The sequence below is a fragment of the Lynx canadensis genome, chromosome C2 (assembly GCF_007474595.2).
Source record: "Lynx canadensis isolate LIC74 chromosome C2, mLynCan4.pri.v2, whole genome shotgun sequence".
Taxonomy (NCBI): Eukaryota; Metazoa; Chordata; class Mammalia; order Carnivora; family Felidae; genus Lynx; species Lynx canadensis.
The window spans coordinates 37,462,247-37,475,960 of NC_044311.2; the positions used below are offsets into that span (position 1 = coordinate 37,462,247).

Genomic DNA, 13,714 nt, shown 5'->3' on the forward strand with positions numbered 1-13,714 from the left:
GGCAATTTTCATATGGCTCAACTTACTCTTATAAAGTTAATATAAGGATTTTGCTCTGTAATATATATATGTAGTAAGTGTTCAATAAATGATGGCAATTATGATCAATAGATAATACTGCTTTTGAAAAAAAACTATTTAAAAGTCAATGTTTCTTCCAGCACTATGAAATAAAATGGGCAGTGAAAGTTTCAAATTTTCCATATACTGGTTTGATCTAGCTGTGAATTTCCATGACCTAATCAGGGTATGCTGTAAAAGACACTAAATGCTAGTTTCACAGCAGGCCAAGAAATTCAGAATAAGGAACAGCTTGGTTTTGAAGCCAAAAACTGAAAATTCTCCAGAACAGAATAAATTGTCAAGTTGCCTCTGGGAGGAAAATTCATGTAAATCAATTTTTCGTTCCCACTCACAGTTCCAATTTAGCAATTTGCACAACAGTCAGCTCTCTTCCTTCTCTTTTCCCCATTAAGGGATCTTATTTCCTTTGAAAAGGAAAATAAAGCTTCCACTATCTCCCATGCCAGAGAGTAGATGTCTGAAATATGACAGAACACATATTGATTCTGCAAACACTTATTAAGCACTTATTGTATGCCAAGAACAGTGCAAGTCTTTGGAAATACACATATAAGTGCCCAAAGAGCTCCATTGACGGGTATTCCTTGTGCTTGGAATAATTCCCCAGTTCACCCACATCTCACCTACATATATGCCTTCTCATCTAAGCTGAGATTACTTTCCTCTGACTTCCCATCTCCAGCTCTAAAATTTTTTGCTTTCTAACATTCACCAAACTCGTAATTACTCATTTAGTATCTGTATTTTGGAAGCTCCTTGATATTCTGATTCATATCATCCTATTCACTACCCTTTCCTCAGTGCTCAAGGGAAGCTCAGTAGGTTTTTATTGAATGGATGAGAGTGCCACAGCCCAGCACAGTTGGAAAGAGGAAAGAAGCATAAATAAATAAAGTCTCTCCTTACAAATATTTGGGCCAACAAAGAAAGGATCATGGAAGAGACAGATCTGTTACAGTTAAACCTGAGGAGCTTCTATGAGCCGCCCCCTCTCCTGGTGCTGGAGGCTTGCTTGCTTGCTTTCTCTTTCTTTCTTTTTTCTTTCTTTTTTCTCTTTCTTTCTCTCTCTCTCCCTCTCTCTCTCTCTCTTTATTTGAGAGAGAGAGAGCGCGCGCGACCAGGGGAGGGCCAGAGAGAGAGGGAGATACAAGAATCACTTAGAGATCTTATTGAAATTCAGACTCTGAGTCAGTAGATCTGATGTGGGGTATAGAGTCAGCCTTTCCAACCAGCTTCCACCTGGTGCTGGTGCTGCTACACCAAACATCACACTTTGAGTAACAGGTCCTTTGATGACACCTTTTTATTATACAAAAAGATCTGTGGTTGTCTGGACGGTTGCAGATATGACTTTTTTTAAACAGCATCCTGTTTTCACACCTAATCCATCCAGTGACTGACAAAAGAAATAACACTTAAAAATGTATTAAATCAAGACCTCGTCTTCCAGAAACTGTCTTATTATGCACAGTTTAATCACGTTAATAGGGCACAGGAGAATCTAAGCCTTGGAATTTTCTCAGCCAGGGACACAACCTTCTTCTCAGTTCATTTCTGGAATGACTTAGTTGGTTAGGCCAGTGGAAGGATTTCACAGTCACTCTTTTTTATTTATTTATTTTTAACATTTATTTATTTTTGAGACAGAGAGAGACAGAGCATAAATGGGGGAGGGTCAGAGAGAGGGAGACACAGAATCCAAAATAGGCTCCAGGCTCTGATCTGTCAGCAAAGAGCCTGATGCGGGGCTCGAACTCACGGACCGCAAGATCATGACCTGAGCTGAAGTCGGACGCCCAACTGACTGAGCCACCCAGGCGCCCCCACAGCCACTCTTAATAAAAGTAACCACTTCTTAGTATCAAACCTAAAATCTTTTTATGATAAAATATTATATCCTAAAAATATAAAGTATAAGGAATAATGATAAACCCTATGTACCAGCTTAAGAAATGGACTAGTAACACCACTGGGGCTCTGTGTGTGCCTCCCCAGTGTGACCCTCCACCTTTCTCTCCCCAAAATAACCCTATTCTGAATTGCAATCTTCTTGGTTTTCTTGAAAATTTTAACACATATATATGTAACTCCAAGCAATATATTGCTTAGTTTTGCATGTTTTTGAACTATGTATATTTGGGGTCAAACTTTATTACTCATCTGCAAATTATTGTTATTATTTGTTCATTTCCTTTGAGTCATCTGTCTTGACATAGTTCATTCATTTTCACTGATGGAAAAAACAACAAAATTTACATAATCCATTCTCTGATAGGTATTTGGGTTTTTTCTCTATTCTGCTGTTATGAATATACTTGTACAACTCCTTTGAAGATGTGAAAGTTTCCATAGGATTTTAGTTATGTACAGGGGTGAGAGTCAAAATATTTAACAACTGGTAATACATAAATCTTTACTTGTTCTCCTTCCCCACTCCCACTCTGAGACAAATTCTTCTGTGCAGGTGGTTTGTTTTGGAAAATGATTCCAAGGAACAGGAATAGGGGCTGGGAAGCTTGAAACATGAGGGAGGAAGAGCCAATCCAAGGCTGTTTCTGAGATGATCACCTGCTGGAGGCCACTGAGGCTTGATAGGGAAGATTCTGCAAGGGCCTGTGAAGAACACACCTCAGAATTGTCCACTTAAGGGGTGTGTATTTGTATACTGGCTACCATCCCCATTGTTTAAAAGATGGACCATAGGGTGCCAACTCTCTAGCACCTCCTGGTTTGACCATAGGTGAAAATGACAGAGTGAATTCAAATCAGTTCCAAGCTGTGAGGCAGAGAAAGCCCAGCCCAGAAATTATGGTGATGCAAGGTGCTGTCAGGTTATACCTGGACAGCTGATTGCTGCAACAAATGGAATAAAAAGGTGGGCCAAGAAGATGTCAAGTGGACCAAAAGAAGACCAGTACTGATACAAATAATTGAATAATAAATGGAGGATAAGAGACAGCTCTTCCTTATGGTACAATTCTAACAAATAAACGTAGAGAAATAATGTAAGTAGAAAATCACAATTATTAGGCAAATAGTACAGGAATGATTGTTGCCACCAAGAAACGACCACAAAGGCTTAAACTAGTGAGTGAAAGTGTAATGGGAAACAGGATGTTTACGACCCCACAAGACACTTATTAGCCACAAAGGGGTGAATAGTAACCTTACAATGGCAGATCAAGGTTAATGTCATCAATAAGACTACATGCTAATGGCACTGAGAAGGCCACATCACTTTTGCAGCATTCTAACAAAAACGCAGAGCCTTAACCTAAACCTAAGAAAATATCAGGCCAACCAGAATTGAAGGGTATTCTAGAAAGTAACTGCCAGTACTCTTTAAAAATGTCAAGAAAAAAGACTGAGGAACTGTCAGATTGGAGGAGACTAAGGAGACATGAAAATAAGTGTAATGTGGGATCCGTGATTAAATCCTGGGCTAGAAAAAGGGCAGTAAGTTGGAAAATTGACAAGATCCAACTAAGATCTGTAGATTAGTTAATCCTCTTATATCAATGTGAATGTCCTGGTTTGAGTAAGATGTTAATTAGGGGAAGCTGGGTGTTGGGGGGAACTCTGTGTGCCATTTTCACAACTTTTTTGTTAAGTCTAAAATTATTTCAAAATACAAAGCTAAAAAACTAAATACTGGGGGATCTTATTAAAATACAGAATCCAGGGGCACTTGGGTGGCTCAGTTGATTGAGCATCCAACTTTTGATTCTAGCTCAGGTCATGATCTCACAGTTGTGAGATGGAGCCCCGTGTTGGGCTCTGTGCTGTCAGCCCAGACTGAGATTCTCCCTCTCTCTCTGCCCCTTCCCCACTCACATGTACTCTCTCTGAAAATAAAAAACAAAACAAAACAAAACAAAAGAATACAAAGTAAAATAAAATAAAATAAAATAAAATAAAATAAAATAAAATAAAATACAGGATCTGATTTAGAAGATCTGGAATGGGGCCTGAAATTACGTTTTCTGAAAAGCACTTTGGGGACACTAAAGCTACTGGTCTCAACAACGTATTTGGGACTTTTCTTCCCCCCCATTGTGTTGAAGTGAAACTGACATGCAATTAACTTGCAAAAAGTAAACGTAATTTGGTGAGTTTTGACATATGCATACACTCATGAGACCACTGCCACTATTAAGATAATGAATTTATTGTTGAGAATCAATTTTACATGGCTCTCTCATTTGTTTTTCTTACAAGAAGAGGCACTGAGGCCTTTGTCCCCAAATACACATCTCCATCCAGAACAGAGGGCATTTTTGCTTATTATCCACTATAATAAAAATAGTTTCTTCTGGAGTAAGCATTGAACATGTTTACTAGCAGCCCATTACAAAAGACTCAAATTTCCTCAGCTTGAGAGTCCTCAGCTGTACAGAAGACTCAGTGTGTGCACAGCATCAACCTGGACTGCTCCATGTAGGAGTTGAGTGGCAAAGGAAACCAATGTAAATATGAAGATTGTGATGTTTGCTATGCCATGAGTAAAAAGTCCTTAATCTCTGACCCAGGAGTCTCCTATCTTCTGCCAATATCCATAGAACTGTGGGACACTAACTTATTACTTTCCAAGTAGAGTAAAATTTTTTTTTTTTGCCTTTCTTATTCTTTTTTTTTCCCCAATATATGAAGTTTATTGTCAAATTGGTTTCCATTCAAGTAGAGTAAAATTTCAAACTCCTTTTCAGTTCTTGACAGCATTTGGTGATGAAGCCGAGATGCTGACAGAGACTGGACTTTGACAGGACGAGAGGCTTGTGGACTGCATGAGGATACAGGAATTTCCTAGTATCTGCTAGCTAATAATGTTCTTACCCAAGTGGCAGGTGAGAAGGAAGGGAAATTAGCAAATCTAATATATCTGCCCTAAAATCTTCACCTCTTAATGGGTTCTGTTCCTTTTTCTAAGTAGTAAAAAACCCATCATTATTCCCTACCATCCCCATTTTTTCCTACAATTTTTTACAATTGCAAGGTTCTTTAAAAATATTGCTATAAAATAAATTTCAGAAAAGTCAGCTCCACATTATCTCCATAATAGCCCCTTTCCTTATCCTCCTCTTTAGACTAATATTACTTTGACCTAAAATAAAATTAAAAGAAAACCCCTTTACTCTATTAAGTGAATGTCTATCATCCTTCAAATATCCTACTTTGGAATGATACCATGGTCTCCATTACAGTCAAGGAATGGAATCCAGACTGACTGAATCCTTCACCATCTGGATGTCACTTCACCATACTGGATGTGTATGTGTGCAAACCCGAAGCAATGAACAGAGAAAGACTAAATAAAAATGGCCTGAAAACATAATATGTATAGAAAAATCATTTACTTTTTCATTGTAGTTTCCCAAATAATTTTAGGTAATTTTCAGAAGGGATTTTTAACTACTAGGTTGATTCTATCATATTAGTATTTGAATTTTTCCTCATTATTTAAAATCTAAGTATTTAAAAATACAGTATATTGTCACAACAAATTATAGCATCTTTTTCCCACCGCAAAGGATTAACCCTCTTCTCTAGTAATTTCCCTTGTGCAAGAATGTAGAATATAGAATGATAAGTCTAACATGATCTAAAGAGGCAGGGTTACAGAAAACCTTTCTTCTCTGACCGTATTAAGCTCACATTTATCTTGAGTAACAATTGAGTAACATATGCTTATTTCTCTGTGACCTTCTTAATGTGCAAAAACCAAAACAGGAAATAGTATTAAAGAATTTCCAGGTAAAATTAAAAAACAAATCCAAAAGTTAAAGTGGAACTATGTAAGGGAAAAACTTACATAATACATTTCTATTGCAATGCATCCTAGATTTTAACTGTAGATCTTAACATTGATTTATGAGGTTCTCAATGACTATTTAGTATAATTCTGAAATTTGTAAAGAACATCAGAGAAATAAGATTACAAATTTGTTGATGCATATGAATTACAATCAAAATTGTCTTGCACAAATAGGGAAATTTCAAATTAGTTTTCCACAAAATCATTCTGAAACATTTATACAAATCAGCTTATTTTAAACAAAAATGATTACAAACATTATGATAGCTTATGTACAAAATATGTATTTGTACACCCTATTTAACATTCTAAGGAAAAGTATCCTTGAAACTTTTTTGCCATTATACAATATTACGACTATACTACACGAATACAGAAAGAATGTGAGAACTCTTCTGCTCCCTACATTATAATATCACATTCAAGTGCTGTATACACTTTGCCTAGAAGGATTTAGGAATGTTACTTAATGACTTCTTAAGTCACTGGACTGATTTTAAAGTTGTTTTTTTTTTTTTTTAAAGAGATTTAATCTAAAGATGGCTCATTTAGCAAACACCCCAATTAGCAAATGGACAAAAGATATGAACAGGCATTTCACTGAAAAGGATAAACAGATGGCAAAAAAGCACATGAATAGATGTTAAGCATCATTATTAATTAGGGAAATGCAAATTAAAACCACATTGAGAAAACTTCACACCTATCACTGTGGCGAAATAAAAAATTGTGACATCAAATGCTGGTGAGGATATGGAGAAACTGGATCTCTCATCCACTGCTGGTTGGAATGTAAAATGGTACTGCTACTCTCGAACAGTCTGAAAGTTTCTTGGAAAGATATGGCTCATTTAAACTCAAATCTTACATCATTTATATTCTAAATAGTATAGATATCTGTACAGATACAGCCACTTTATTTCAATAAACCAAATTTATAATAAAGGAGGGAAAGGCAGTAGAAATAGAATACAGAGAACTTCAGAAATAATCTGACTGTTCAGGTTCCTGTCTCTAACATTCCCACTCCCAAGATCATTCCTGCATTCCCCTAAGGGCAAAGGTCCCATGGGAATGTGGTGACAATATAGCCAGTAACTTAGAACCGATGCTGGTACCAAAATATTTATGACTATGAGGCTCCAAAACTTAAAAACATGTGATTCTGGATCACCTATTTGACTTCTCTGGGGTTACTATTTTGACTGGTTTGAAACAGATGACCCAGTATTGGGTATGCAAGATGATTCTGGGACCAGGCAAGTCCAGAGTACATTTTAATTCTAACTGAGAAACATGATCTAGATTTCCCAAAGGGATTCAGAGTCTTTGGGGGTAGCTCGGAGCCTTCTAGGCTATCTCTGGATGACTCTAGAATCACTTCAAGTCGAAGAACTCCAGGGTCCTCTTTCCAGAGAATTATAAAATTCTTGCCAAACTCTTGGATTAGATTACTTTTAATTAAAGCCTGGTCCCCGGTAGAAGTCCTCTGCAGAAGGGGCTGTTTCTGAAGTTACTTCCCTCTAAAGCCAGAGGGCTTGGTATTCTTAAGATTCAATCGGTGAGCTGTATACAATCAAATACACAAAACCTGTGAATGAACAGGCTTTAACCATACCTTAGAAAGTTGATACAACTATGTGTATTTATAGATGTGTATCTCTACACAAATATATAAACATGAAGAATTTAAAAATAAACAGTATGAGGATTCTAGCTCTCCTAAGTTGACCCTTGAACAACATGGGGGTTAGGAGTGCTGACCCCCTGTGCAGTCAATGTATAATTTTTGACTCCTTCCAAAACTAAACTAGCCTACTGTTGACCAGAATCCTTACCAATAATATAAACAGTTGGTTAACACACAGTTTGTATCTTATATGTGGTATACACTGTATTCTTACAATAAAGTAAGCTAGAGAAAAGGAAATATTATGAAGAAAATAATAAGGAAAATACATTTACAGTATGGTACATATATTTATGGAGAAAATCTGCATATAAAGCAGACCTGCACAGTTCAAACCCATGTTGTTCACGGGTCAATGTTGTCCTTCTTAATCCAACAAAACATATTTTATGTGCAACAAATATAAGCTGCTTCCTATCAACAAATGCATGTAAATCAAGGATAAAATATATGTGCAAAAAAAAGTTGCACTTATAAAGCAAAAATTCACCCAACCAATAGGAAGGCACAGAGTTAAGTTGTAGAAATAGACATGGTTTCTGCTTCTGGGAAGCTTCCAGTTTGATAGAAGTGTTGCAAGGAGCCAGATAAAAGAGTGATCATCTCTTTTGTTCAGAGATGAAAAGGAAGCAAAAAGGCAGATCACATCAAGATGTTTTACAGACTACATTAATCCTATAGTGAAGTCATCAACCCACTCTTCAAAACCACAGAGGATGCAGGCATGGGGATGAGGGTGAGTGGGTAAAAACAGCAGAAGGCAATTACAGCATAAGATTTTTTTTTTTGCCTTAATAACCAGTAAAGTAGAAACACTATTTAAGATACGACCACCTCTTTTTGCTAATAACCATTTCCTAAGACAAAATGAGGCAGAGAGAAAAGGAGTGTCACAGATACTACATCTGCAGAGTCTTCAATTTTCTTCTAATAGTCTATATTAGTGGTTCTCAATTGGGAGTGATATTGCCTCCTGAGGTCCATCTGGCAGTGTTTGGAGACGTTTTTGACCACCGCAACTAGGGGGATGCTACTGGTAGCTAGTGGGTACAGATCAGGGACACTGCTAAATATCCTATAATGCATAGTACAACATCCCAAAATAAAGAATTACTTGTACCAAATGTCAATAATGTTGAGATTGAGAAGCCATATTATGGTTGGATATAAAAAAATTAAAAATCAGTAAGTCTCAGTATGAAAGCAATTAGTACCACTTTAAGGATTGTACAGAAACATTCTCTTCTGATAAGATAGCTACAGATCTCCTAAAAATACCTGATTGATCCATAATAGGAAAATAAAACATGCTGAGAAATCTTAGCACAATTTTTTTTAAATGCAAATATTAGCATACAAATGAAAACAAACTTGGAAGATGGAAGGGATAATTATTTTGCTCAACTGATTTTGAATAGCAACTGTTTCTACAACTACAAAAGCAAATGTGGTCATGTTCCTGATTTAGGTCAAATCTGGCAAAAGATTTACTAAACTGTGCCACTAAAAAACAATGCGAGGTAGTAAAAATAAATTAACTCCTAGACAAACAGAAGGAAAAATTAGCCACTGATTTTTGAGATGCTCAATTCTGATGAGACATATTCTAAGTTACTCTCTCACATTATCTAAAAGGTATTTAACCTTTATTTTGTGGTTTTATGATGTAAAGAAGAATGTGAAAAAGAAATGAGCTAACAGATTTTTAAGTATTAATAATATTACAATTCAGTATATCTTAATACAGAAAGACAATTCTTTCCTATGAAACCATACCCACTGAGAAGCAGAATCTGTAAGAAATAGTAAAACAGCAGAGATGCTTGCATATGATCTGATTTTGGTTAAAAGGCCTATAAATGCTCACTAAGCTTTGTAAAAAGGACATAAAAAATGAAAAAGAATAAAAGAACACTATCTACATAATGGAATCTAACTTGTTACAGTGAACAAAACACCTCCACTTAACAAAAATATTTCCAAATCTTTGTTAATGGAGTTAATGATACCATTGGCTATAATGATTCCATCAAAAATGTTAATACTTTAAGAAGACATAGTTTACTGAAATAGAATTTGGTGAAATGCAATGTGGCCCCTAGATCTCTATCACATCTGTCACTGAAATAGATACATGTGACAGCAACCACAAAATTCCCTGCAACAGTCACTTTTTAAATTACATTAGTATTTAACAACTAGTTCTAGAACAGTAGGACTTCATGTGACAAAGCCTGACTAAGAGAGAAATAAATTCATTATTGCTACAAGTCTAAATGGAACCTAGCCCAAATAGAGAGAGGGCCAAACAGTATGAGAACAGGTTGGAAGGTAGTCTCCTTCCATAGGACAATTTTACACCAGGCCTAAAGCTACTCACAACTCTGATTCTTTTACATTTGTTTCTATCAAGAAAGTTTGATATTGTAGAACTGCCCCTGCTCCTTTCTGTGGAGCTCTGGCCCAGGTGGTTATAGGGCAATCATTAGCATGGATATACTCTGATTACCTCTGTCCGCTACCCACTGATGTTATCTGAGAGAGATGAGCAGAATGGACAAAAATAAAAGATATCTGGACAAGTTAAATACCGCAGTGAAGGCAATTCTTATGTCACCAATGAATTAGGGCACTTTCTTCAAATTAAGCACTGTCAATTAGGCACTTAATAAAAGCAAAAGACATTTATGCAAGCATCTCAACAACAAAGATAAAGAACAGGAAAAGAAAAGCAAGATTTATATTCACTAGCTGGATTTTGAAAAACAAAAACAAAAACGGGATGTTATACTTTAGGCAGAAGTTTTTGAAAGAAATGCTGTTTGAGGGGCGCCTGGGTGGCGCAGTCGGTTAAGCGTCCGACTTCAGCCAGGTCACGATCTCGCGGTCCGTGAGTTCGAGCCCCGCGTCAGGCTCTGGGCTGATGGCTCGGAGCCTGGAGCCTGTTTCCGATTCTGTGTCTCCCTCTCTCTCTGCCCCTCCCCCGTTCATGCTCTGTCTCTCTCTGTCCCAAAAATAAATAAACGTTGAAAAAAAAAAAAAAATTAAAAAAAAAAAAAAAAAGAAATGCTGTTTGAGAAAGAAAATATCTTCTTGTTCCTGATGAATCAAGACCCTTTTTAGTTTCATTAACTAAAGTTATTTTTCCAATACATACAGAATGTTCAGATTTTGGTTAAACAGGTAAAAATTAAGGCAGTGTCTTTAAGCCCAATAAAGGAAAGAACTGACTAACAAGTAAGCCTATCTGTGGGGCATATTGAGCTCATATTTGGATACAGTACTGAACAATTATAGTTTTAAATATAAAATATTAATGTTTCAAAATTTCGGCATTTCCTCATTCTTTCTTTCTAGCTGTGTGAACTTCATATAGCCCATTTAATTTTAAAGAATTAAAGGAACACTTGTCACTTAGTTTTGGAACAAAACATGAACGGTGCTTGACCCAGAACTAGTAACTCAGATAGCAAATGTTTGTATAGATAACTGACCCCGTATAAAAAGGAGGAGGACCCATAGCTGTAAAAATATGGCTGGAAATGGCTAATGTCCTTTGGAATTTACTATAAAACAGAAGATACAAAGTTTTGAGGTACTGTTGCCTTACAATTTACCAAGGTTTATATTAAAAAATGAGGGATTTTTTGTTTTGTTTTCAAAAAAGCACTGTTTTTTTTTTCTCTCAGGTTGCAAAGCTCATCTTAAATCTTCTCAGTCATCGTCGTATTGGTTATTATCCCTGAGCTGTGTCTCATCTGCATGTCACGTCAACCAACCATTCCACTTAGTGCTGCATCTTGTTATACCAATTCATGGAGCGTTTCACTGCTTTGACCCAGTTTTCCATACTCATTTCATATTCTTGCCATTTCTTCTGTGGCTTGAAAACCACTTCACTTTGCCTCAGTTTCTTTAGTTCCTCTTTGTCAGTCCAAAACCCTATAGGGAGAAAAAAATTACTCTCAAATTCTAAGGCAAATAAGGAGTCCATAAAGTTTATCCACAAACCTATGTGAACTGGTACACAGATAAACAACTATTGTTTATTTTTTTAACAACTATTGTTTTAAAACACAATCCAAAATATTTTGCTGCTTTTGAATTTTGTTAGATTGACTATCCCTAGGAATAAATACACCAGGATTTCACAATCTTTTGTTTCTAACTATCAGCTTTATTTCTGTGTGGCATGTTGCCAAAGCATGTCTAGAGCAACCTAACCCTGTCATCATTTACTTTCATAACTTGCTAGAAGGAAAAAAACAAAAAACAAAAAAAACCCCGAAAACAAACAAAAACAAAAACAAAAAACCCTCCACAAAAACCAAGTAAGAAAGAGTATACTTTCTTTTTACATAATTAAAAAACTAAAGATAAATTAAGATTTTTGTCATATATCCTGAGGTATGAGGCAACTCCTGGGATACTCGTAAATCCAAAGTTGGGATTGAATATAATAAGTAGTGTCTTTTTCAAACTACTGTATTTCATCATGATAATATTGCTTTGGCATATATTGTTCTTCACAAAGAGGATCGTGTGATTTATAATAAAAAGCAGCAAGAAAACACATTTATAACTATGACCATAGTTGCGATTGAGGTGTCTTGTGAATTAGGTATATCTTACCTACTTTGAAGTACTAACATAGTTGACAAATCTTCATGAAATACATTGTCTGTTACCAATAAAGCCGACACAAAATTCTTTGCTCTAAAATTTTGTCAGGTCACATTCTTTCTAATTTACAAAGTCAGCATTTTAGACTTACCTATACTTAAAGATATTAACTAATTTATATAAGTTATTAAAAGACTCAAAAATGGTTTTTATTAGTATAGTACAGTTAGATAAGTCTAGTCAGGAAATTAATAAGCATGTTCTTAAAATCCCTATTTCCAGAATTATTTACTAAGGATGTACATATTTTTTGAAGTAATTTTTTAAAATATGTATCAAATAGACTCAGTTTCTAGGTGAACTTTGAATATACAGAAGATGTGCATAGCCTTCAAGTCTCAGATGCTCTCTGTAGTCAGTGAAGTCTCTGTGAACTGGAAAGGTTTGAAATTCAATATAGACAAAAGTGAAACAGATAAAGCTCAAGCCACTATATTATGTTTAAGACAAATTTGTATGTGGTTGTTAAAGTATATTTAAAATGTTCAAGAGAATCTGACATTTTAGTCTTACAACATGAAAAGGTACAGAAGAATGTGATTTACCTTATAAATAATATTAGAATATTTATGAGCATTTGATTTACTGTAAATATAAGCTTAATTTCTTCATTTTGCAAAAGCTGTTTAAGTTCTTGAGAAGACTTTTTTAGTTACACTTGTAAGTTTGCTCAGTTAGGCATATGCAATTATTAAAAAGAAAATCAACTGTATTAAATTTATATTAGTTGAAATATACAAAGGAATTTAATAAATTTTTAAATGGGAATGATTATTTAAGAGAAAGTTATTTTCTTCAATTTAAATTTACCACACATTAATCAATGAACAAATGAAAGTGACTGGTGTAGTTTTATTCAAAATTAACAGATTTTTAGTAGAATAAGGTTTAAGTTGAACTTACAAGATTTCATGCTTTGGGGATTTATAAGTTTAACATGCTAAATATTAGCCTAAAAATTTTAACTGTAAGATATCCTGTTTTGTATGAACACTCTTCCCTTCCACAGAGGAACACATTAAATATTCCCAGTGCCCTAAGGCAGCAATGTTGCTTCCTAGGGAGCCCTCTAACTGAAGTCCATTCTTCACCCCTCCCAACTAATCCTTTCACTAATTGCCAAAGAGATCTGTTCAAATACAGATCTGTCCATGTCCCTCCCCTGCTTAAAATTCTTCAGTGGCTCTCCAGTGCCTTCATGATAAAGTTCAAACTCTTCCTTATGAGGAGTCCACCCCAACTGGACCTCTCTTCCTCTCCAGCCTTCCATCTTGCTGTTCCTCTAATAGCACTTACCGTAAAGGGCTGGGATATTGGCACAAGGTGCTTTCTTTATTAGACCACTTAGCTCTTATGGCTCCTCACCTCCTCACCTGCCTGTCTGCTAACTCCTTCAAAACTGAGCCTCCTTGGAGAGCCTATACCACTTGCTTAATGCCACGGCT

General features: G+C 35.7%; 1 protein-coding gene across 3 annotated transcripts in view; it reads right to left on the minus strand.

The window, feature by feature from the left end:
- Positions 1-10,646: 10,646 nt before the first annotated feature.
- Positions 10,647-13,714, minus strand: part of GK5 (glycerol kinase 5) — a 75,568-nt gene continuing 72,500 nt past the window's right edge. For all 3 annotated transcript variants that reach the window (XM_030329406.1, XM_030329405.1, XM_030329407.1), the window contains one exon: positions 10,647-11,528. In XM_030329406.1, the coding sequence (XP_030185266.1) occupies positions 11,374-11,528 (155 nt within the window). In that variant the 3' untranslated portion in view covers positions 10,647-11,373. The remainder of the gene's footprint in view (positions 11,529-13,714) is intronic.